At 44.9% G+C, this 23,624-nt stretch overlaps 1 protein-coding gene across 1 annotated transcript; it reads left to right on the forward strand.

Moving 5' to 3' along the window:
- The first annotated feature begins 2,089 nt into the window (after positions 1-2,089).
- Positions 2,090-23,390, forward strand: PPTC7 (protein phosphatase targeting COQ7). The gene is made up of 6 exons (XM_002190896.7): positions 2,090-2,678; positions 11,724-11,903; positions 14,588-14,786; positions 16,898-17,021; positions 18,647-18,776; positions 20,109-23,390. Exons 1-6 carry the CDS (start codon positions 2,477-2,479, stop codon positions 20,165-20,167), a joined length of 894 nt encoding a protein of 297 aa, XP_002190932.4. The 5' UTR covers positions 2,090-2,476; the 3' UTR covers positions 20,168-23,390.
- The last annotated feature ends 234 nt before the right edge of the window (positions 23,391-23,624 follow it).

Consider the following 23,624-nt stretch of genomic DNA (forward strand, 5'->3'; position numbering starts at 1 on the left):
CAGGAGCCCAGAGATCCTCTGAATGAAAACCAGGAGCAGTATTTCATCTGGGCACAACATCCTCGTGCAGGAGTGACAGAGTTCATCAAAGGTTACTAATTACCATGGAAATTATGAGGTTGTCTGGCTGTCTGGACAGACTTGGGTGGGTGACCTGGAGTAGAATCATGGGACCATTAAGACTGGAAAAGACTTCAGAGATCAAGCCCAACCTTTGACCAAATACCCCCATGCCACTAACTGTGTCACAGAGTGCCACATCTACTTGTTTTTTGAACTCTTCAAGGGTTTGTGACTCCAGCACTTCCCCAGGGAGGCTATTTCAAAGACTTTCATGGGTGGAGGAGTGTGAAGAGCTCCTGGTGTGCCTTGGCTTGGGGGCACTTAGGGAAGCACAGAGTCGTGCTATGCCAAGTGAGTTTGTCAGCCCTGAGCTCACGATGTTCCTCAGCGTTTGAGCCGTGGCTGCTGGGCAAAGTGGCACAGAGAGAACTCTTCCAGCCCTGGAAAAGTCGGCATTGAGGCATGGAGAGCTCAGCACAGGCAGGTGATGCAGGACAGGTCACCTTGCAGCAACCCGAGCTGCCTCAGGGCACTGCAGGCAGCAGCACAGAACAAGGGGTTAGACCAGGCTGGACTTGAACCAGACAGGACCGGGACAAGGAGGAGGAAGAATGAGACTCAAGGAAGGGAAAGAATGATTATGTGGGGGAAGCTCTGCAAATATGTGCTTCCCTTTGCTGATAAAGGAGGGTGTGAGGCACTGAGAGAAGCTACCTTGTTTGTCTGCTCTCACACCCTGCCGGGCCTGGCAGCAGCACGCCCTTATCTCCAGCACATTGGCACATGCAGCCTTTCCCTAATCCACCACACTGGGCCTGGGCTGCTCCTCCTGTTCATGGCTCCCTGTTCTAACAGGAGGATTAATTTTTTAATAAGTTTGGATACAATTTCAGCGTTAACTGGATAATTCTATACATTGCTTAAGCCTTTAGCAGTATAACGGGGGTAATACTGTCTCTGTCCAGGTGCCCAGGGAGCAAAATGCCTCCCGTGGGATAATGAGGGTGCTTCAGCTGTGGCACAGAGTTCTTCCTTTCACTGCAGGCAGCTGGGGGGACAGGTTTCACACTTGCCTCTGCTGCATTTCCACCTCTATTGTTTGTTGTCTCGGGTTATGCAAGTGGCAGCAGCCTCTTGTGCCTGTACCCAGTGGAACTAAACGAATTTGCAAAGCAACCTGCTGGGAACTTCCAAGGGGACAAAACCATTGTTTGCACACCCACGAGCAGCACGGAAAACCGAGCTGCAAAAAAAAAAAAGACCGAGGATTTGTGTCTTTTTGAGTATTGCGGGTCTTTGCAACACTGATGCCTTGAAGTCGTTGCTGTTGAAGATGCCCAGCTGAGAGCTTTGTGTCACTCTCAAGTACAATTAACGTGATTTATGGGGTTTGAGCGTTGACTGCACACACAACACACCCTTCTCGTGAGGCTTTTGTTTGGCATTTCACGTTCCTTAACCAAAATGGATTAACTGCCAGCCTTGCCACGGATTTGCAGAGCAGCCTGTCACGCAGAGCGCTGAGCTGGCTGTGTCCCCAGCCGCACCGAGCCGGGGAGAACAGGGCGAGTCATCCTTGGGGGAAAATAAAACCCAAAACCCAGCACATTTTTGCGCGGCGTGACTCACATAACCGTCCGCAGCAGGCACGAAGCACCGGCGGCCAGCGAGTCCCCGCGAGTTATTCGGAGCACGCGAGACGCGCGGGGCGTGGAGGGCAAGTATGTGGGTTATGCGCAGGCGCGCTGTGCCCGGTGTGAGAACGTTAATTGCGTTAATTGCGTTAATTGCGGTCGAGAGGCGGCGGGGCGGGGGCGCGGGGGCTGCCGGGAGCCGCCCGCTGTTATTGTCCCGCAACATGCAAATGAGGCGGGGCGGAGAGCCAATGGGGGGCGGCCGCGCGCCGCCGCTGCGCACGCGCGCCGGGAGGCGGGTTGAGGGGGCGTGGCCGGCCGCGCGCCCCGCCCAGCGCCGGGGCCCTCAGCTCGCCTCAGCACGCGCGGCGAAGATGGCGGCGGGCGGCGGGGCGCGGGGGCGGCGCGGGCGGCTCTGACCGGGCACGGCGGGGAGCGAGCCCGGAGGGGAGCCCCGAGAGCTCCGCGGGCAGCGGGGAGCTGGCACGGCCCCCCTCGGGGGGCGGGGAGGGTGGCGCGGAAGGCGGGGGCGCTGCCGGCGAGCCCGGCCGTGAGGGGCAGCGCGCGGGCCGTGAGGGGCAGCGAGGGCGGGTGAACGGCAGCCGCAGCCGGACGGACGGGGCTCCGCGGCGGGCAGCGCTCGGAGCGGCGGCGGCGGCGCGGGCCGGCGGGCAGGGGAAGGAAGGCTGGCGCCCTGCGGCTGGCGCTCGGCGGGCAGGAGGCGGCTGCGCCGGTGGCTCCCCGCGTTCCTGGCGCTCGGCTGCTGGGCGCCCCACGCCATGTTCTCGGTGCTCTCCTACGGCAGGCTGGTGGCGCGGGCTGTCCTGGGCGGCCTCTCGCAGACGGACTCCCGCGACTACAGCCTGGTGACGGCCAGCTGTGGCTTCGGCAAAGATTTCCGCAAGGGCATCCTCAAGAAAGGCATGTGCTACGGGGATGACGCCTGTTTCGTGGCGCGGCACCGCACCGCGGATGTGCTGGGTGAGTGGCCGGGCCGGGGGCTGAGGTGGCTTCGGCCTCGCGGTGTGACCCCCTCCTTCTCCTTCCCGGAGCTGCACGTGGCGAGCGGCTCAATCCCCAGTCTCAGACAAAGGAGCTGGTTTTGCCTGTCATTGTCACCGTGACTTCGCTTTTTTAGCTTCCCAAGAAAGCTCTCGGGCTCTTTGTTGCAGCTCTGCCTGCCTTTAGCACGGGGGGTTTTATGTGCCGGGTGTCCGGACCCAGTCTGGGCGTTTCACCTGTGGGTGCCTGTAAGGCCTGGTGGCTCCAAAACTCAGTGAAACAGTTCCCAGTGCGTTTCAGTTTCTGTCTTTCTTTAAAACCTGAGCCCCGTGTACATACATTGCATTTAAACAGACAAGATCACTTGAGCAGGCACTTCCTGATTTTAAGGCGTGCAATGTCCTTGTCAAGTGAAAGGCAGAGTGACATTGAGACTGGAATCAAATGTCAAACTTCAGTTTCGTTGTTTGTTCTGGCCTGGTTGCACTCTCCTGTTCAGAATCACTGGCGAAATGAATCTTAAGGGTTCAAATTTTAGAAGTAGTGAATAATTATGGATAATCAGGAGAATCTTCAGACTATGACCAGCATTGCTTTTGACAGTGCTTTGACCTTTCTCCTGTGTACTCAAGGTTGAATTTGGCTGACCGATACTCTGCACAAGTTAGTCGTGGTGTAACTGCCAGAAGCAAATTTTTACCAAAACTTTGACACTTAAAAAAAAGCTTCATTCTCCCTGCCCCTGCGCGTGGTTTTGGTGGGGTTTTTTTTCTTGTTATTGTTTTTGCATTTATTTATTTTAAAACCGGTGGGGTTGCGCTGTGCTGTCTCGTGCTGTGAAAGTGGTTGGTGGTTCCTCTGTTTGACACTGTCATTGTAACTTGGTTGCCATTTGACAGCGCTGAGAGGTTTTCCTCAGGAAGCTGCAAGTTGATGCTAGGTTACAGTTATTGCTGCTTATTCTCAAGGAAGCTGTTACTGTACGAGTGATGCCAGAGCTCTCAAGATGTGGAAGGTTGCTGGGTGCATTTTAGACACTCATCATCTTCCCTGTGGTGCCTCTTCCAGATAAACTTTTTGGGATTAGAATTAGCTGTTGGACGCCCTTCCTTTAGCATGTGACTAACCCTGGCTGCCTTTAAAGTTCATGCTAGACCAACACTGATAGATAACTGAGCAATTGGTGTTTGCCCTTAAGAGAAATGCAGGATCTCCTGTACTTTGAAGTGGACTCTCTGTGTGGGGAAGAGACAGATTTAGCCCTATTTGAGTATTGTTAGGGGGTTTTGGCCATATTTGGTGATTACTGTATGTGGACCTACAGTTTGTCTTGTGTTCCTGTTGTAGTCAACAGAGAGTTCCATTTCTAAGTTGGTCTTTGCATTAATTTTCATGGTAACTTGGAAACAAACAAGCTGTCTTCAGAATTGTAGCTCCACTTAAGGATTAAACAGCAAAGAAGGCAGCAGACCCAGGATGTCTTAAGTACCAAGAAGGAAATAATTTAAATAGAAAACCTGTTGGTTTGTTTGATTTTGGGATTTCTGCCCTGGTAAAGCTATTTTTATGTCAGTTCTTTGTTGCTTTTTTAATATACGTACTGAAAACCCAAAATCTCTGTACTTTCTGCAAAACGAGCAATGTTCAGATGGGTTTTGGTGCTTCTAACTTGATGCTCTTTCATATTCATCTCTAGCTCTTAGGTTTACAGATATGGGAGTTTTCTCCCAGCTTCTGCTGCTGGCATCATCTCTCTGTTCTCTCAGCCAGCCCTTTTGCACTGCTGCAGAGACAGTTTCAGCACCACCAGGGTTTTCCTGCCCTCAAACCCATCACAAATCTGAGGTTCCTTCATGAGTTTTTTTAAGACCTTCATAAATTTTGTGCTACCTCAGTACCTAACTCTGCACCTCAACAAAATGCCTGAGCTGCCCTGTTGGGTTTCAAACTTAATTTTTTTATATTTAGGGAAGAGGTTCACATTATTTGAGCCAAAGTGAACACTTGACACAGTAAATTTCAGGTGTATCGCTTGGTGCGAGGAGTCTTCAGTGGCAAAGCCAGGCCAGATAATTAATGTAACATTCCTCTGTGCCAGTGTTTTCTAGAAGCAGTGTACTATGGAAAGCCTGCCTGTGTGGGATGGATTGGGTGTGGTGGAGCAGTAAAAGAACTACTCCCAGCCGTTTGGCATGAGTGCTTGGGGATTCATTTTCTTAGGTCAAACAAGAGTTGACTTGGCAGTGTGTTTATAGCAGAATCAAAATGCTAAACACTTCTTTTGTTGTATGTGTGCTGTATAGTTCAAAGGCTGAATGTGTAACAATGTCTTCTAGTCTCAGCTTTACCCTTTCACAGTAAGATCAGCAGAATGCTCGTGAAGATTCAGGTTCTTTCAGTCTTCCTATAGTTGTTCAAGGCTTGATAAGGCCTTTTACTGGTGTACTTGAATCTTTGAGGGTTTTGTCTCTCATTTTTGCTTTTATCTGTAACATAATTGTGAATATTGCATGTTTTCTTCCCATTCTGAGCACAGGGAGAAACTCAGAACAGTTTTTCCTTAGGGATCACCCTAAAGGAAATGAAATGGCTTTACTACTAATGTTAATCTCTAGAGTGTTACAATTCAGGCCTGTGTTTCCTTTCTCTGCTGCTTGTACCATGATGTATTTTTTGTTCATTCACTGCCAGTGTCCTGGGTGTTCAGATCCTCAGAATATTGAAATCTCTCACAGAGATTTGGGAGATGTTCTGTACTGTTTAATGTGTGATGCCTTTGGAACTTTTGAGGACAGAAATACTGTTTTTTTTTCAAAGCTGTAAACCAAAACTGACACCTCTGGTTTTTCTCATTAGCATGCAAGTAGGATTTTTACTACACCGGGAACAAGCCACATTTTAAACAGTTTTACACTCATTTCACTAAATTACCAAAAGTAGAAGTTAAAGCCAAGGTTTTCACCTTTAGAAATTTTGAGATGTCACATGCTAGTGATAGTTTTTTTTCCTTAATTTTGGGATCTGTCTATTCTTGCTTGTTCTGGCCTTATCAGGCTCCCGATGTCTTTGCCCGTTTTTTATGGATTTTCCAAGCTGTTGTGTGACTCATTATTGAAACATTGCAGCAGCCAGTGCGCATCCCGTGACAGCTTCACTTATACAATGTCTGTGCTGGGTAGAAGTTTGGGTGTAGCCAGGGTGACTTGACTCTTGCAAACTATTTCTGTCCCCCGGAGTAACGAAAAACTGTCTGGCAGCAGGAAACTGGTTGTTCACTGCAGAGTTAAAATTTGACAGTTGTTCTGTTTGCTGCAAATCTTTGATTTTTAGTTTTTGGGGGGAGGGGAGTGTCTGGGTGCTGCAGGGCAGCTACTCTGAAGTGAAAGGAACTGCACTTGGTTTGAAAACTTTATCAGCAGCCTGCATAGGAGCCAGGTTAAACTACACAGTGACAAAGCCTTGGAATATTGTTAGTGTCACTGTCATAAGGAAAAGTAAACTTCAGCGCCTAAAAGGATTTGTAGATGAAATGTCAAGGTTGTTCTGGCAGCTGTAGAGGAGGGGAGGGATCCTTCCTTGGAAGCTGAAGGTTATAGAGGACTATGCTAAGTGGTTTATTTGGTATCATACCTGTTAAAGAGATTGCTGCCTTATCACAACTTATCACACTGAAGGAGCCAAGCATTGCCCAGCTCCCTCAGAGTCACCTTTCACCTACTGCATGTGAGAGCTCAGGGAGCCTGAGAGGCAGAGATCAGAGATCTGCAGAGCTGCACACGTGCCTTTGTTTGTAACAGGTCACAGGAAATTTTCTGTTTAACTAGGGAGCATCAGTGCTGGCATTTGTAGGGAAACTACACACTGAGAACCACCCCATTAACAGTCACTGGCTGACTTTGGTGTCAGCAGAGCTGCTCTGGAGCAGAACGTGACCTCTGAGAAGGAAACATACCTGGTTATTCTCTCCCAGTTTCTGCAAGGACACTGCACACAAGTATTGAGGTCAGAATTTCCAGCTGAACACTACTTTTAACTGTAAATGCTATTGATGCTTCTTGGTGGCAGCCAGTTTTCCATTTATACAGAGATTTTGGCCTGAAAGAAGAGCAGGTTCTGTCAGAAATTAGAGGTAAATAAGCAAAGCTAAGCACAGTGCGGGAGGGGAGGGTTAATCATACCTATGCATAGGAAGCATTGTAAAAATCTCCTGCTCTTTGCTCTGGTTCATCCATGCTGTGAATACTGACCTGAGATGGGTCAGGCTGGCAGGGATTTATGTCAGTGTCTGCCCCCAGTACCTGTCCTTCCCCAGCAATTCCACAGTCACTGAACACCTTGAGAAATTTGGTAGTTGTAACAGGGAATTTTTATAAAGCCTGCAGAAATAATTTATAGTTTAGTGTTCTCCTGGAGCTCCCCAAATGCACGGAGTGATTTCTCAGGTTCCTATAAAATAGTGAGGAAATCTACCTGGTGAAAATTTGCTTCAGGAACAGGTGTGCTATAATAGGAGGGGAAAATAGATATAAGGAACTTGCTTTCTTCTGGGAGTAGATGCACAATTTAATGTTTCCAGTTCCTTGTTTCTCCTTCAGTTTGTTCCTCAAGACCATTTCTCACTTTGCCTTTGCTTTTTGCTCCTTGTTGTCACTTACCCAGTTACTCTTCCAGAACCTTTCTGTTTCATGCAAGGGTAGTTTAAGTTTTACTGTAACAGTGTGAATAAGTAACCTTCACTTCTGTAACTTGTTAGCAGTCACACACCATCTATTCCTTAGGGATTTGTATTTAACTGGGTTATTTCTTTGTCAAAACCTTGAAGGGGGGTAGACAGACACCCTTTGGCTCTAGCAGATCCAGGGAAGCTGCTGAGGGTCAGTGCTGGCTTTGAGCATTGAGCTTGGTTTAGATGGAGAACCTGTCTAGGTGTGTGATTTATCCCACCACTGATAAAACAAGAAATCTTATCATTTTATCTCAGTTCCGACGTTGACAAATACCAGGTGCTATATTTCAGACTTGTGTGGTGCAACTCATTGCACTTTTTTACCATTTTAGCCTCCATATTTGATGCAAAATTCAGTTATAAATATATCCTTTTGATGTTCTTTTAGCAGTGATTCATTGCTATTTCAGGTAAGGATCTCAAGAAATTGAAAGTTCAGTAGGATGTGCTGAGTGCCTTAGAAAGTTAATTGTGGTTGCATGCAAAAGCAGCTCCTGCTGAGACATTTGTGCCTGCCTTCTGCTTCTGTGTCTGATTTTTATTCTTGGCTGATGCAATATTTCAAAATAGCCAACTCTCAAGAGAGTTTTGGGGCAAGGTGGTACTTTTGGATTCTGACTGTGGGCAGGTTAATTTGCCAGCTAACCAGACCTGCGCCTCATAACATTATTTATATTAAACAGGGTTTGATCAGTATCAGGGCTTTGTTATGAACTTTCAGGCTGTTTAGTTTATATTTGCTGTGAGCCAGGCAGAACACCTGGATCTCAGTCACACAAGTGAGTGGTGAAAAGCAGATATTGCTGCTTTCAGCACTGGCTGGTTTTCCCTGGGCTTCTGCAGGGAACTCATGTGCTGGCAGGCAGAACAACTTCACATTTGCATTTCAGCTGGTATCTTATCCCAGGTGCTTTTAGCATTTTGAAATCAGCTTTAACAAGTTTCACCGCCAGCATCTTCCCTGGCTCAGTTTCAGTGCTGCAGCATCAGTCGTTTGTGCTTTGTCTTGTAACTGCCTGACAGGTGTTTCTCTGAAAGAGATTTTGATACTCTGAATCTTTGAGGAGTTGGAAAAATTCAGTTTTTGGATTAACACCTGCAGCAAGTATTTTATCTGGCAGGCATATTTCTGTATTTTCCAGCACAAGGCAGTGTAGAGGAGTGTTAACTCAGATTCTGAAAAATCTCTGTAATACAGTTAAATACTTGAGAAGTATTTATTCTTTTGAAGTAATTTATTGTGAAATTTTCAATTGCTTTATTTACAGTGGTGGTTCATCTAGCTGCAGGCATTGCACTGTCACGTGGATGCTTGTGTAATTTCTGCATGGGCTTGAACAGGGAATAGCCACAGAAATGTTCTTTCTATAAAATTTTCTCATTTACGGAATGGCATGAATGAAAAAACCCCAAGGTTTGTGTACAGTTCAGTTTCAGCAATTCTCAGCCATGCATTTTTTTAAAATGTCCTGTGATTCCTAATTTATAACATGTTTAATACTAGAACTCAACGGTTTGTGGCTCAAAGGAAAACCTCAGTATTTGTTGAAAAGCTAATTATTTTTAATATATACCTTATTTTTTTCTTGGATGAAAGCAAAGGTATTATATATAAATAGAATTTGGCATTATTCCTTGGGAGTGATCCTGCCAATAGAAACACCTTTGAATTTTCTTTTGATGACAGAGGGGAAAACCTGGTATTAATCAAAGCTGTGTTTTTAGTTTTTGCTACTCTTGGAGTTTGAAACAGTTTCACTCTTTGTTTTCTGTATATCAAACAGCACAAAGTTTACTGAAGCTTTATTCTCATTTACATTTAATCTATTTCTATAGCAGTTCACTCAAACTGTTTCCAAGTCACATATTCCTTTCCCAGGTGAAGCTGTTCAGTTACAAAGATTGCAGAATGTGAAGATGCTGCGTTTATTTTAAACTGTATTGAAGGTTGGACAGGATGATTAAAGGTCTTGGGCCCAAATGTTTATAAAGCCCCACCTTTTCCATCTGGGGCAAGGCCAAGAAATAGATTTGGTAGCTGCTGGGGGGTTGTGGAGGTGTCACAAAAGGAGCCCCCAGGGCTGCTCTTGGATGCAGTGCTTGTGTCAGCCTGGGGTGGGGAGACAGGAGAGCTGTCCTGGTGCTGTGGGATCAGACTGTGTCCTCTCAGCAGAGCCAGAGGAGCTGCTGGGGGATGTCTAGAGGGTGATTGCTTTGGAAGGCACTGGCAAAAACTACTTAAAGCTGTTTATAGCTTGCAAAAAGCAGACAGGAAGGCAGACAGAGGCAGTGCATAGCTCAGGATAGAGTATGAAGGGTGCTGCCATGATTACAGATTCACATTTCCTGCCTGGAGTAAGAAATGAACAAAGCAAGGCAGATGGCATACTCATTTTTCCTTTAAAAGTTGAATAGGTTTTGATAATTGACCTTCTCAGGTGCTTGCAGTGGTGGCTTTCTGCTACTCTGTGCTAGAGCTGCAGTGTTTGTGTTTCAGTGTTTCCCAGACTGATGTAAAAGGATTTTCTGGATCGCTTGAGGGAACTCCATAACTTCTGCCGAGCTTTCTTTGCAACCGCCTTGGAAGCCAAGAGCTCTGGGCAGCATTTGTCAAACATCTTTTCATTGCATTAACCCTGTTGTCAGTGAAGCAGTGCAGAAATACAGCTGGACTATGTTAATTTTAAAGGGCAGGGAAAAAAATGTTTATCTGGTAACTTCACATAAAGCACCATCATTAACCTGAAGCTGAGTTTCTGTTTCTTGTTCCAGATCTAGAACCTTTCCTTTATGATCTCTTATTCTAGACTTGTCTGTGTGGCAGCAGAAAGCAAAGGGTTAATCCAGTATTAACCTGAGGTTGTGAGACCTGTAGGGAGAGGATTAATCTGTTTTTGAAGAATCTAGAAAAGTCATTTCTGAGAATGCCGAGTGCTTTTGCATGAGCTTCTTCCTGGGGACTATTCAAAGAGGTGAATGCAGGGATCTGCATTCCTGTAACATTCTTCTGAGAAAGGAGGGGGACAAAGCAGGTGTCTAAAAGGTTGCGCACTATTTTAGGGAGAAATCTGATTAATGTTGATAGGCTGTTCAGAATCTGGCCATAACCTCCTGTCAGATTATAGTTCACGCCAAGGTCGGCTCTAAACCTGCCATCTCAGTTTCAGACCATGTCCCATGTGAAGGGCGTTTGGAGATGAGGAAATTGAGTTTTATCTTCTCACTCACATTTTCATGTCTTTGATAACAGTGGAGTTTTTTTTCCTGAGGAGATTGTCCTTCAGCACAATCTGAGCACTGAAATTCAGTTTTTGTGCTTTTATCATGAACATATTTCAGCTTTACTATGTTTTGGAAATCTCTGCTTGAAATGGTTTGTCCCGTGCTGAGGATCAAAAAGATTTTGGGAAAGACTTCCACAAAATAGCATTCTAATCTCTCATAATATCTTCAGCAGTATTTTGTGTTTATCATTTAGACCACTGGAAGAAGTTCAAAGTTTTTGAACCAAATGACCAGCAGAAAATGTGTCTGCTGCTTACCTCCTTTGTGTCTCTGATCACCCCCTTTCCATGACCACAGTCACTGTTTTCCCTGTTGCTTAGAAGCTTCCCAGGTTTTGGTGAATTGGTCTAATTTTCTAATATCCAGGTTATTTTGAATAACTGAAAATTCTCTGGATCATAGTCAGTTTTCATTCTCTTGCTTGGCTGAAGCTGCAAGCAGCAAACTCTCCTTGAAAGGCGTAGGTCCCAGCATTGTGTTGGCTACATGGATTTTTGAAAACACTTGTAAAATGGAGATTTATTTTCTACAGAGATCGAGAACACCAAATAGAAGTCCTTGTCCTTCATCTGAGGAAAAACTGTGCTGCTGAATAGCATGAAGCGTTTCTGTGTAATTTCTGTACTAGTTAAAGTGGTGACCTTCACTTTTAAATTTAATAAAATCTCTTCCCTTTTAATGGACTGATGAGAGGTTAATGGGATTGAATCCCCATCTTAGCCCCAAATATCCCATTATTTTTTCTCTAGTGGAGTCAACCTCCTCATTCTCAGCATTAGACTTCTACTCTCCTTTCAGCAATTCAGATTATATTTGGAGATTTGTCCAGGAACTGATATCAGAAGTTATCTTAAAAATACGCGGAAATTTATTTCTTAATCAAAAATATTTTCCAAGCAGGTGCCACGTCCTACATTTTAGCTACTAAATATCATAAGTGATGCAAAAAATGAAACCCCTTGTTTTGGAAGCCATTTGTGTTGAGGTAACTCTGGTTTTGTGTTTCCTTGCAGGGGTGGCAGATGGTGTTGGTGGCTGGAGAGACTACGGGGTGGACCCTTCTCAGTTCTCAGGGACTCTCATGCGGACGTGCGAACGTTTAGTAAAAGAAGGACGGTTTGTTCCAAGCAATCCTGTTGGAATTCTCACCGCAGGCTATTGTGAGCTGCTGCAGAACAAAGTACCTTTGCTTGGTAAGACACCAAAAATACATCAGTTCAATCTGCTTGTGTGTTACACATGGGCTTACTGAAGGGTGCTTGAATCTCTTGTCATTGTCTACAGCAAATTTGCAGGCAGTTAACTTCTCTTAATTAACTGAAAATGTAGAAATGCAGTCGCCTTGATGGCACCCTTATTTTCTCTTAAACTGTTTTAATTAATTTAGTAATGCAGGGAGCGTTGATGTGTGTGTATTTATATATAAAATAAAAGGCTTTCTGTGGGAAGGGTGAATTCACCAGCGTTTGCAGAGCGAGTTCTGCAGTGGATCACATTGCACATGTGCTCACTCTGTATTTTACATGTATAAATAACTGTTCTCTGCTGAAAACTTTGTGGTACTGGTTATGGCTTTCTGCTTCAGCTGTGCAAGGAGAAGTATTTTCTGGGGATAATTGGAGGTAGTTCTCATTTCTGGCCTTATTCTGCTCCTGCTGCCTGTTATGTCCAGTGGACTCAACCCCAGTTGGTTGACCTGAGTAGTTCATATCATACAACCTCTGGTAGCATTATTTTTATGAACTTTGTGGGGGGATTCATTACAGACCTTTCTGAAAGCCAGCTGAAGTGGATGCTTCACATATTCTGTGTCAGCATTGATGGGACACAGGACATTCAGCTGCCTGGGGACTGGGAGCAGATAGAGAGGCCACACTCAGTCTCAGCTGTCAGCGCTGCCAAGGGGACACTTTTCTAAAGGACATGAGACCTCTTCTGCTCCAAGGAAGTGTTTGCCCTGCACGAAATGCACACAGCTCACCTGACCTTAAGCTCCTGTACCAGAGCAGTGCTGTGTGAGCTATATTTAACTTGTCTGCTGAGCTGGGAGCAGATGTTCTCGCATTATACGCCTAAAGAATAGGTTGGAACCTCAGGAGTGACCTTAAGTGTCACGAAAATAGCAGTGGTCAGTAATTACATTAGGATTTGGGGTGTTGAATGGTGCTTATTTGTGCAAAGCAGGTGTAGCTGTAAGTGAGCTCCAAAGTGGGGCACTGGCAAGAGCTCTCCCTTTGCCTTTGGAGACAGAGCAGCTCGGCTGGGCTTGACCTTTGCAGTGCTGAAAAGCAGCGTGTGCTGAGTCACAAGATCTGAATTCCACACATGGCCTCCTGGTTACACTCTGCTTAATAGAGTTAGAATTTGAAACTAATGATCCTTAGTGTTTCTCCTTTAACTGAGAACAGTATTTTTAGAAGGAGGAATAAAGCCCTGGAATTATCACAGCAATGAGCATTTAGAATTTATTTAAAATGAAGGGACAGGAGAAGACTTCATTGGGCAATAACTTCTCCTTGCTGTTGTGCTGTAAGCTTGGGTACTTAGTTCATCAGGACTGAATGCAGCAAATAATGTAAAATAAAACTGAAATGGGAGGAAACTGTGCTATTTATTTAACCACTTTTGTGTTGCAGCACAGTTTTGGATACTGTCACATGGAAATTTTTTTTCCAGAGATACTGCTTTGACTTAACATCGATTAAGGGTGGAGAAGGTCCTGTGCATTCACTAGGGAGCAGATTCAGGGCAAGTGCATTGCAGGGAACTCTCTGTATTAGAAGGGGAATAGTCTGAAACAGGCAATACCTGGAGCCAGCTGGACTTCTGCACTAGCAAGCCTGATCCTAAGCTTTGCTTAATGCAAGCTTGTGGTCTGTCCAGCATGGAGCTGTGCTTGGAAAATCCTGCTGGAAGAAGATGAGGGTAGAAGGTGAAGACAGTTCACGGGCTGGCAATATGGGGCAGAAGTGCTGTAGTTGTATTTCCCCCTCTTGGGGATTGAAAGGTCTTTTGGTGGCTGTGCTGTCCTGTCCTGTTTGCAGAATTGAGTGATTACTGTTTGTTATGAAGGTCTTTGGGTTTCTTTGCAATACAGCATTTTTGTGGCTTGCAACCAAGCACAGTTGGTGGCTACTTCCCAGTGAATGAATGGAGAATTTCTCAGTGCCCTCAAGCATGGCTGGGATACTTCCAAGCCCAGTTGACATCATGTTTCTGCTATTACTTTATTTTGGAATTGTATTTGTCTCTGAAACATTTGTTTTCTTAAACTTGTAGAGTTGGTGTTCTGAAAATGTGACAGAATTATTATTTTTAAATCTGAAGCAAGCTCTGCAGAGCCAGGCTGGGAGGAAAAGCATTTCATGTTCTGAGCAGAGAAATGCAGCAGGACCTAATACTTAATTGCAAACAGTTCTTTACTTGGTGTGGGTTATTTACAGCTGATGAGTGAAGAGCACTGATGTGTGGAGAGCTCCTAGTACTGTATAGATGCTGCTAGAATTCTATTATCTCCATGATTTTGGAATTTCAGTATTTTATGTGAGTTCTGTAAATCCAGTCCTATAGCAGAATGTGCTGACATATGTTGGGATGGAAAACTGTAAATAAAGCCAAACAAAACAGGTATTTGTCAGCATAATGTGTTTACCAAAATAAAAGCAGGAAGAGTAAATTCTACAAAAATCATAGTTTGTATTGCAAGTATTTTTATCATTTTGTTGCTTTTATTTTATATTAATTCTGGCATTGTTGAGTATTTCCATTTCTCCTGACTTTTAAGCTTTGATGAATGTTTTTATAATTGAACTGTTGATCAGATCTGTGAGAGAACAAGCAGTTTCTGAAGGGCTGACTGCAGTCCCTGTGTTTGTAGGGAGCAGCACAGCTTGTATAGTAGTCCTGGACAGATCAAGTCATCGTTTACATACAGCAAACTTGGGAGATTCTGGATTTTTGGTAGTCAGAGGTGGAGAAGTCGTCCATCGATCCGACGAGCAGCAGCATTACTTCAACACTCCCTTCCAACTGTCAATAGCTCCACCAGAAGCAGAAGGAGTTGTCCTAAGTGACAGGTAAGGGGGAAGAGGAACTTCAATTTTTAATCTGTGCATGTGACCAGCTCCCAAAAAACTGCAATTTTGCTGCTGTGGGGCTCTTGTGCACCTCATAGGATATAAACACATACCCAGTCAGGTCCTGCACCTGCCACCCTCCCTCTCTGGGTAACTTAACTTTGTACCTGTTGCACAGTCTGAATTTATTGGTCTGCTCATGGTGGCATATTCCCATAGCCATGGGCTTGTTCTGATCCATGGGAAGATGTCACCCACTAGAGCTGGAGTGTGAACAAGTGGCTGGGCTTCCCAGCAGAGCTTTGGTTCCAATCCCTGCCTGTGCTCCCTTGGGACTGTTTGGAGTAGCTAATTTAGATACCTTGGCACTGAGGTTGCAAATGCTTGAAGAATAGAGCAGAGGGACATGTGACTGTAACTTGTGTTTCCAACTTGCTGTTTCCAGCAGCATATTGTATTTGACCAAAACCAGCAAAAAAACTGTTTGGCAGAACACCAAGCTGGGAATGAGAGTATGAGGAAAGGACAATCTGTTCACAGAAATGAGTTGTTTCAAAGGCAGGCTTGTTCTTGTGTCTTCCCTTAGGAATGTCAGGCTGATCCATCCTGACTTTGTGAATGTAATATGAAAGAAACTAAAAAATAAACAGCTTTCAAATATGTGTTAAAATTCAGCTTTCAAAATGTCTCACTCATTAAAGTGATATCTCCCATGTGAACATAGAGAGGTGGTAACAGGATCTTCAAAGAATGGCCATGGAATAAAGGGAATGCAGTAGGCAGCTGAAGTGTTGGACTCAATGTGCTTGAGTCTTTTCCAACCTAAATGATTCTATGCAGTATCAGGGCTGATGCAGTAAGAATTGAGACTTTAATCCAAAATAGCTCTTTTTGAAAGTGTTGGTTAGGTGTTGAAACTCCTGACTGACCATTCTTGTGTGTGGTTTAATTTCTTCATCCTGCAACTGCTGAGGGGAAGCCAGGGGAAGACTGAAATTAGAACCCTTCAGTAATCCAAGCTCTTTGTTAGACTAAAATTAAATGATCCCTTGAAATTCCAGAGATGTAAAACAATCTTTAATTTTTCTGAAATTCTCTGTCATCTGTAGGAAGACAATAAAAACAAAAAGCAGAAAGATAATTGATTATGTCCAGTGGAAGTCAGGGAAGCCAAGTAATCTGAGTCATCCAGTAATAAGGAAAGCACAAGATAAATGTGCTCCCACACTTCAGCTCTGAATCATGATTACAGCTTTCTGGCTGGTTCCTGCACTGTTCCTGACGTTAATTAGTACTCATGCTCCTTGTCGAAACGCTTCTCCTGTCCTTTTTTATTTGTTGTCCCAGTTCAGTGATGAATTTGGCTATATATGGGCATAGGCAGGCAATCTGAACTCCATCAGCCTTCCTGAAGCTACACAGCAGTTGAGCAAAGCAGCTCCTCTGTGCTTTGGCAGAGCCCAGTGGCCTGAGATGCAGCGATTTCTCCTTTTTACAGATCCCTGTAGAGTCTTTGAAAATGAAAGGTTTGTTGTTATGTTCCTTCTGAGAATCAGATTTTGCAGCAATATTCATGCCCAAACTGGGTATTTTCTCCTCTTGGTGTTGTGTAATGTGTTAGACACAAGCTGTCCAAAAGACTCTGGTCTCCTGGTAGTGATTTCCAGACATGTTTCATATTCCATCGAATTAGAAAGTGATTCAGAATCCTGAAGTGTTTGGGCCAGGCCTGTTATGAATTGTTCTTTCAAGTATCACTCTCTTACATCTCCAAGATGAGCAGAAGGGAGCCCTGAGCTGCCATTCTGCTTACTGGTTTCCTTGGAGACATACTCCTGAAGCAGATTAGTTTGCAGGATTGTTCATGTGGGAATTTTAAGTGCAAATCCTGGGTGTGGGAGCTGGAACAGGACCTGTTTGCAGTCCCAGGGCCTGTGGTAGGGCTTTCCTGACAGCCCATGCTGGTGCTAAAGCTCCACAGTGAGTGATGATTCCTTTCCCTTGCACAAACCCCCAAAGAGCAGTGAAGAGCAGAGGCTGTGGATGTGCTGTTGGAGTTTCTTTGGGGCCTTTGTCAGGGCTGGAGTCCTTTAACCTGTGTCCATCCCCAGCCCCGAGGCTGCTGACAGCACGTCCTTCGATGTCCAGCTTGGGGACATCATCCTGACCGCCACGGACGGACTGTTTGACAACATGCCTGACTACATGATCCTGCAGGAGTTGAAAAAGCTGAAGGTGAGTGTGTCTGTTCTCAAGCCCTCACATATTTTGTGCTGGCTGGATCTTTGCAGTTGCTTCCTTTACTTCTGAAAGCTTTGTGTTTTGTATAAAAATCCCACCCAAAGTGCTGTATCCTCAAAAGGCTTTTTAGGTAATATCCCATGTCAGCAATGCAAGGGACATTGAGCCCAGAGGGCTTTCTCTTGGATCTGCATCCAGGCTGAATCCAGAAGCAGCAGCTTGGGCATAAATTCCCAAATAACAGCTGGTTCCATGTCAGTAACTGGTGAGGGATGGGAGGAGGAGGGCAAGGGAGGGAGGAGATAGCAGGTGCTGCCTTTGGCCACACACTGCACATGCAGGTTGGAGATGATACACAGGAAAACAGAGAGGCCTCTCCTGGGTTACTGGAGGGTGAGCTTCCTATTAAAATAACTTTCAGCTTCTCTAACCAGTAATTCTGGCATAGTATGGGCTGTCTGAATTGTGAGTTGCACGTGCTGGAAAATCTTCAGTGTTGTGTAAAAAAAAAAGTCCTGTTAACTTTTCCACATTGGTGACCACAAGTGTTCTTTTTAAATAGTAAGAATACATTAAAATATTTTAACTTGGCTGAGAACATTTAGCTTCAGGCTATTTACTTACAGAAAGGAAACTACACTTAGGGAGATATCAATATGTATAAACTCCTTGAGGAAACTATTTTGCTGTGAAATGCAAATAAGAGAATTACAGTGTGGTTTCAAGAGAATTTGGCCTCCTCTTAGTCCTGCAGCTCCACAGGTCACTAATGTGTCACTGGGGCTACAGCCACCTCACACCCTTGTCAGTGCACAGAGCAAGTCTGTCCTGGCTGGCCACTGGAGTTGGAATTCCCTTGTGGAAAAAAGCTGAGCTCCATCTTTTGGTGTGTTTGGGAAAGGCACTGGAGTTCCCCAAGAGGTTCAGCCAAAAGTTAATCACATAAATGCCTGCTAATTCCCAGACCTGCGGGGAAGGCTCTTGAAATGACAAGGCATTTAAAAATGGTTACAGACAAAAAGAGCAGTGGTTGTCTGTCATGTTGGCTGGAGTGAGAAAAGCCTGGGAGGAAAGCAGCAGAATTGCTTAAACAGGGAAAAAAAAGTCCTTAAAATGCAGCCTGGAGAAAGTGTGTGCTCTTAGTGCATTTTTCTCATCTGACTTTAAAGTTCCCCCTTCTGCCCAAGGGTGCTCTTGTCAGCTGGGGTGAGAAAGCCACAGTTGCAAGACTTGCACTCAAGATAAAACAAATACTCCACCAGAGCCTGCCTGGGAGGGAGGGAAGGTCCTTGCAGGGTGCCTGCAGGGACAGCTGCCAAATGCCCTGTTCCCTTCAGGTGACATAGTTTAGTCTGTTTTGAGTATTATTCTTCTAAGCTCCTAAATTCTGGAAATCCTCCAAACCCAAGTCTTGAGCTGCTGGTGGGGATTTGAGGTCTGGCTGTCCCTTGTGAAGACCCACAGTTGTGACCCAATTTACAAAGCCTAAAGGATGGGGAAGGCTCTGTTTGCAAGGAAGGGTGATAATTAATGACTTGGCAGTGAGGGATCTCCAAACCTAACACGGATCAGCACAGAAGCTTCTGTACAAGAATAAACTCTTTTCCTTACGAATTTAGAACTCCAACTATGAGAGCATCCAGCAGACTGCACGGAGCATTGCTGAGCAAGCCCACGAGCTGGCCTATGACCCCACGTACATGTCACCCTTTGCACAGTTTGCCTGTGACAATGGATTGAATGTCAGAGGTAAGCGTTTCTCCTCCTCCCACTGCTGCTGTCTTGGAGAGATCTTTAGCAAAGTGAAATTCTGCTGTTCCAGAATCCTGTAGGAAAACAGAACAGTAGGAAATGTGGTTGGCAGAGGAGCAGCAAGGGATATGCCAAAGTCCCCAGGGCCTGCACAGGGCGTCCTGGGCCCAGCAGAAGAGGAGCCTCCTGTGGGGAAGCAGCTGGAGCACAGAGAACACAGTGCCCTGATTGTTTTATTTTTAATGTAATCTGTGCATTCCTGCCCCAGGAATCCTGCCTGAGATGAGTTCTCCAGTACTCCCATACAAGACTTGTTGCTTGGATTCGGGTGTGTGGGTGGGGTTGTGTGAGGGTAGTTTTGTGTTTGGGGTTTTTTTTAAGGTCTCTTCTTACTGCTGTGTTTCAGCTGAGGTTCTGCTCATTCTTTGGTAGATTTGGGATTGTTTTTTTGGTTGAAATTTGGAACCCTTGTATCATTGGCATCCCCGTACTGATCTCTGTTGGTTCCACTTCTGTGTTTTAGAAAGGTACTTAAAACAGCTGGCGCAGCTCAGAGCCTGAGCAAACACCTTTCTGCTAACAATTTTTTACTTTTAAATAAATAAATAAAATTCTGCCAGTAAAGATGTTCTCATCTCTGTATCAGAAGAGCAGGATTTCCTGCAAGAACCTTAAGCCCCTTTCCTCAGGTAGCAGCTGTCACACTTGGGCTCTGTGTTGCTCCAAGCTCTGGCACTCAGTAGTGAGGCTGCAGATCTCCAGATTCCAAGGGATTGGTTTGACTTCCCACATAACAAAACCTCTCTTCTGGGCCATTTCTCCAGGATTTGAGTGTGTTGCTCTGGCTGTTGAGGATTGAAAAATAATTATAAAAATGTTAAGTAGCTTTTAGGAAGACCTGAGGTAATGCAGTGCTGGAGAAGATGCTAAAGAGGTGTTTGATTTACAATGGAAATTCCCGAGGAGATCTGATTTCATGGCAGTTTACATTCAACAAAGCAGTGTCAGGTGTTCTGTGCATTTATTAAGGAGTCTACTGAAAACAGTCTTTGAGCTCTGCCAGCTGTCAGCAATGTTCAAGGTTCTGACCTCCTTTTCATAGTTTGATCTCACTGGAGCTTAAAAGGAGAGTGGTTTTGTGCTTTGTTAAATGTCACTGCACCCCTCAGTTTGGAAAGGAGGTGGAGGAGGCAGAGTTTTGTCTACTCAAACCAAGTTTTGGATACTTAAACCAGTTTTAAATGAGCTTTCCATGGGTAATGTCACAGATCATCAGAAGACACCACCCTGTGGTTTGATGAAATAAGAGGGGTTTTGCTTCCATTGCAGGGGGGAAACCAGACGACATCACCGTCCTCCTTTCCATCGTAGCCGAGTACACAGACTGAGGTGCTGGCGCTGTCCGAGCTCCCCGGGCCCCCCGGCCGGTTTCCTGCTGGCAGGATTGTTCCTTCCTCCCCAGCTGCTCCGGGCAGCCGGCCCTGAGCCCGGAGCCTGGCCCGAGACGCAGCTGAGGCCCTTGCTAAGAACCACTCGTAGTCCCCTGGTCTTGGTCTGCCAGCAAGAGATGAAGAAGCTCAAGGCTTGGAGCTTAGTCCTTGTCCGGAACAGGGGAGGATCCATCCCACAGCGTTGCTGCGTTAGAGATGTGACTTTCCAAGGAGTAGGATTGGTTGGTCACCTTTCAGACTAGATCAGTAGGTAACACCTCTGCACGAGGGCATATTACTCTATTTCCTAGGAACGTTCGCTGTTGTTGAGGGTGTGTTACAGACCCAGTTCCATAAAGCATAGTCTTGTTCCAGTGATAGCCGAGGTTTCGTGTTTCTGAGCTCCGGTTTTCAGGAGATTTATAACTGCTGTAAACATTCTGCTCTTGCCATCCATGGTGTCAGCCTTAGGAGCCTTTTCTAGTACGAGATTTCAAACAAACCTAGTTCAAGTTATATGGATGCAAATGTGTTTTGTGATTTCAGGTGCTTAACTGTGATCTTAAAAGTTCTGCAGATCATTCGTCCATAATGGGCCTGGTTCTGGATGTTTTGGCTGTGGATAATTATTATTTTTTTTAAACAAAAATTCTAGCTCAGTCTCAAACAGCCGAGCTGGCCACAGTTGAGGTCTTTCAGCTTTTGAACCCATCTCAGCGTGGGATGATGGTAAATGCTACGGTGAGAGGTTGCACAAAACAGCTCATCCTCAACTCTGAGCGTCTTCACTTTGGGTAGATAATTCTGTTGTTGATATAAAACATAATTTGTGTTAATAATTGCCACTCTTGCTTGTAGAACAGAATATGCTCACCAGTTTAAGTCCAGTTGATCCTTTCTGACTCCAGCAAGCACCTTCTTGCTTCTGCTGCGGCAGCGGCAGTGAGTGCAAAAATGGAAACTTAATGAATAATCAGCAAAGCCTACATTTCATTTTAACTAAAGTTTAGGGGGTTTCAATGATCCTTAATGATGTTTACAGTTATCTAACAGCCACTTTGCAATATGACATTTCCTTTTCAATGACAGTAGCTCATGTTTGTCCCCCCTTTTCCAGCCAGCTTTCCTTTTTCTTTCCTGAGGCTCATATGAAAGCTGAGAGCTGTAAAGATATATATATTTTTGGTCAGTTTTTCATTAACTTTTTTGCTGGTAGAGAAGTATGTAGAAATAAATTAAAGCCATGTTTTTATATATAAAAAGTCGGGTAATGTTGCTGTTTAGGTGAGTGCAGTTAAACTTGGTCAGTAAGGAATCTTGCCTGCTCTCAAGAGGAGATTTTTACTACCTGGTTTATTGTATTAAAACTGTTTAAGTTTGAGGTTACCTCAACTTGTTTAAAGAATTTTTGTGGACTTGTACTGTATATTTGCGTAACTATGTCAAGCTTTTATTTAAGGTCATTTAACATGTACCATGTACATGTCATTTTACTATATTTCAGTGCATCATGCTTGTAACAGGCATTTCATTTATAATAAGTGATTAATTTGGGAGCTCTTCAGTAATTTATCTGCTATTCCTCAATTGGCATAATGTTAGATATCTACTTTAAATCACCTTGTAATTACTCGTCAAAATGCCTTAACTACCCTAACTTGACCAAAATAGGATTTTGGTGAGGGTATGGGGAGGATTATATTAATGAAGAAAAATTAATTAGTTTTGTGACACACGAACAGTGAGTGGTGGAGAACTTTGCACAACCTGTCAGTCCTTGTTGTTTTTAACCTGAACAAGCTGTCTCTGGCTGTCTTGGAGGAATGTATTCACGTGCAGAACAGGGCTTTGTTTCTTGTTTGGGAGGGGCCTTTCTCTCCCGACTCCGGGTGTCTTTACATTTATCCAGTATTTACTCGCAGCTTCTGGATTAGAGCAGATTTGATCAATTCTTCTTTTCCTTTGCCCTTCCCTTCAGGCGACACCCCCGTGGCCCCAGGCTGTTCTCTGCTCTCAGCACAGTCCCCAGCCCTCCCTGTTCCCCTTCCTGGCTTTCCAGAGCTTTCCCTGGGGACATGTGCGGGTCAGAGGGTCTGGAATTCCCACTCCTCCCTGTCTGTGTCCACAAAGCCGTTTGCCTCATATCACACCATGACCTGTTGGGTTTTTTAAAATAAAGAACAAATTTGGGTTTTGATTTACAAATCATGAGTTTTTCCCTCACCGGGCACACCAAAGACCAGTAAAGCTTTTAGCTTTTCCATCTGTTTATAAAGCAATACTGTATTATAAAGAATTGATATTTTTATCACATGCTTGATTGTTTTGGGTTTTTTTTAAGACGTGCACTCTGAACATATCAAACCTGATTTTTTCCTATGAACTTAACGCTGTCTGCGCACAACTGATCTTTGGAGAAGGAAATGACAGGGCCCATCCTATCCAAAATAATTCCCAGCAATGCATGAAGCAGTAACACTTGCTAGGGGTGAGGTTAGTGGGAATGTTCACAAGAGGAATGTACAAGAAAGGTGTTTGCAGGCTGCCTTGGAGCTGCTGCAGAGGGCTGTGGTTTGTTTTGGGAGCTGCTGGGTTGGGAGCAGGGATCTGGAGGAGCTGTGTCCCCCAGGAACCTGGGATTGCTGCAGCAGCGGCCGTAGGGATTGGGGTGGAACAGGGCTAAGACGTGGTGAATTGGAAAAGCTCTGTGGTTCCTTGCTGTTTTCTGGGCTATCTTTGGGGGAGCTGCGACATACAGTCCTAAATGTCCTTTTTCAGGCTGAAAACAAAACCAAACCAAAAACCAGATTTGGGACCAGGCAGTTACAAGTGAGTTGGAGAAGGGAGAGGCGACGATCAGGCAGGGATGGGAGGGTTCAGTGATTGAATGTCCATCTCTTGGTAAGGGACAGCCTTTCTCCAGGGGAGGAGCAGCTGCTGTGTGGAGAACCCGACTGTATGCAGTAGCTTCTGACAAAGATAGCTGAAACAATGAAGCAAATCTGAGTCTGTATCTGAGGATGCTTTTTTGTTGCTGTTAAAATGAGACTATCATCTATGCTTACCCAAGAGGCAATTATGTGAATTTCATGTCTGAGGTATAACTTATGCAGGAATAGTTCTGTAAATACATTTAAATAAATTGTAAAGATATTTAATAAATATAGTATTTATACTAAAATGTGTTTCTTAAACTCAAGTTGCCTGCAAACCCTCTGTTTGTTGATGTGGGGATGTGGTTGGTGGCACAGAGGCACCAACCAGGGGCCAGGCTGTCACTGTGACCTCCCGGCACTGCTCTCAGATCCTCAGCTGAGTGACACCCAATGCCTTCTGCAGCAGTCTGGCAGACACGTAAGGATCCTTTAATTACCTGGGAATTTCAGCGTTGTATCCCAATGTGACATTGGAAATA

Source organism: Taeniopygia guttata, chromosome 15 (genome assembly GCF_048771995.1).
Source record: "Taeniopygia guttata chromosome 15, bTaeGut7.mat, whole genome shotgun sequence".
Classification (NCBI taxonomy): Eukaryota; Metazoa; Chordata; class Aves; order Passeriformes; family Estrildidae; genus Taeniopygia; species Taeniopygia guttata.

Bases quoted from the DNA above. Each gene is read 5' to 3' on its own strand.
- PPTC7 (XM_002190896.7), top strand. From the start codon at position 2,477: ATGTTCTCGGTGCTCTCCTACGGCAGGCTGGTGGCGCGGGCTGTCCTG. The intron at 11,904-14,587 runs GTAAGACACCAA...CTGTGTTTGTAG, and splicing joins GAACAAAGTACCTTTGCTTG to GGAGCAGCACAGCTTGTATA. The intron at 14,787-16,897 runs GTAAGGGGGAAG...GTCCATCCCCAG, and splicing joins GGAGTTGTCCTAAGTGACAG to CCCCGAGGCTGCTGACAGCA.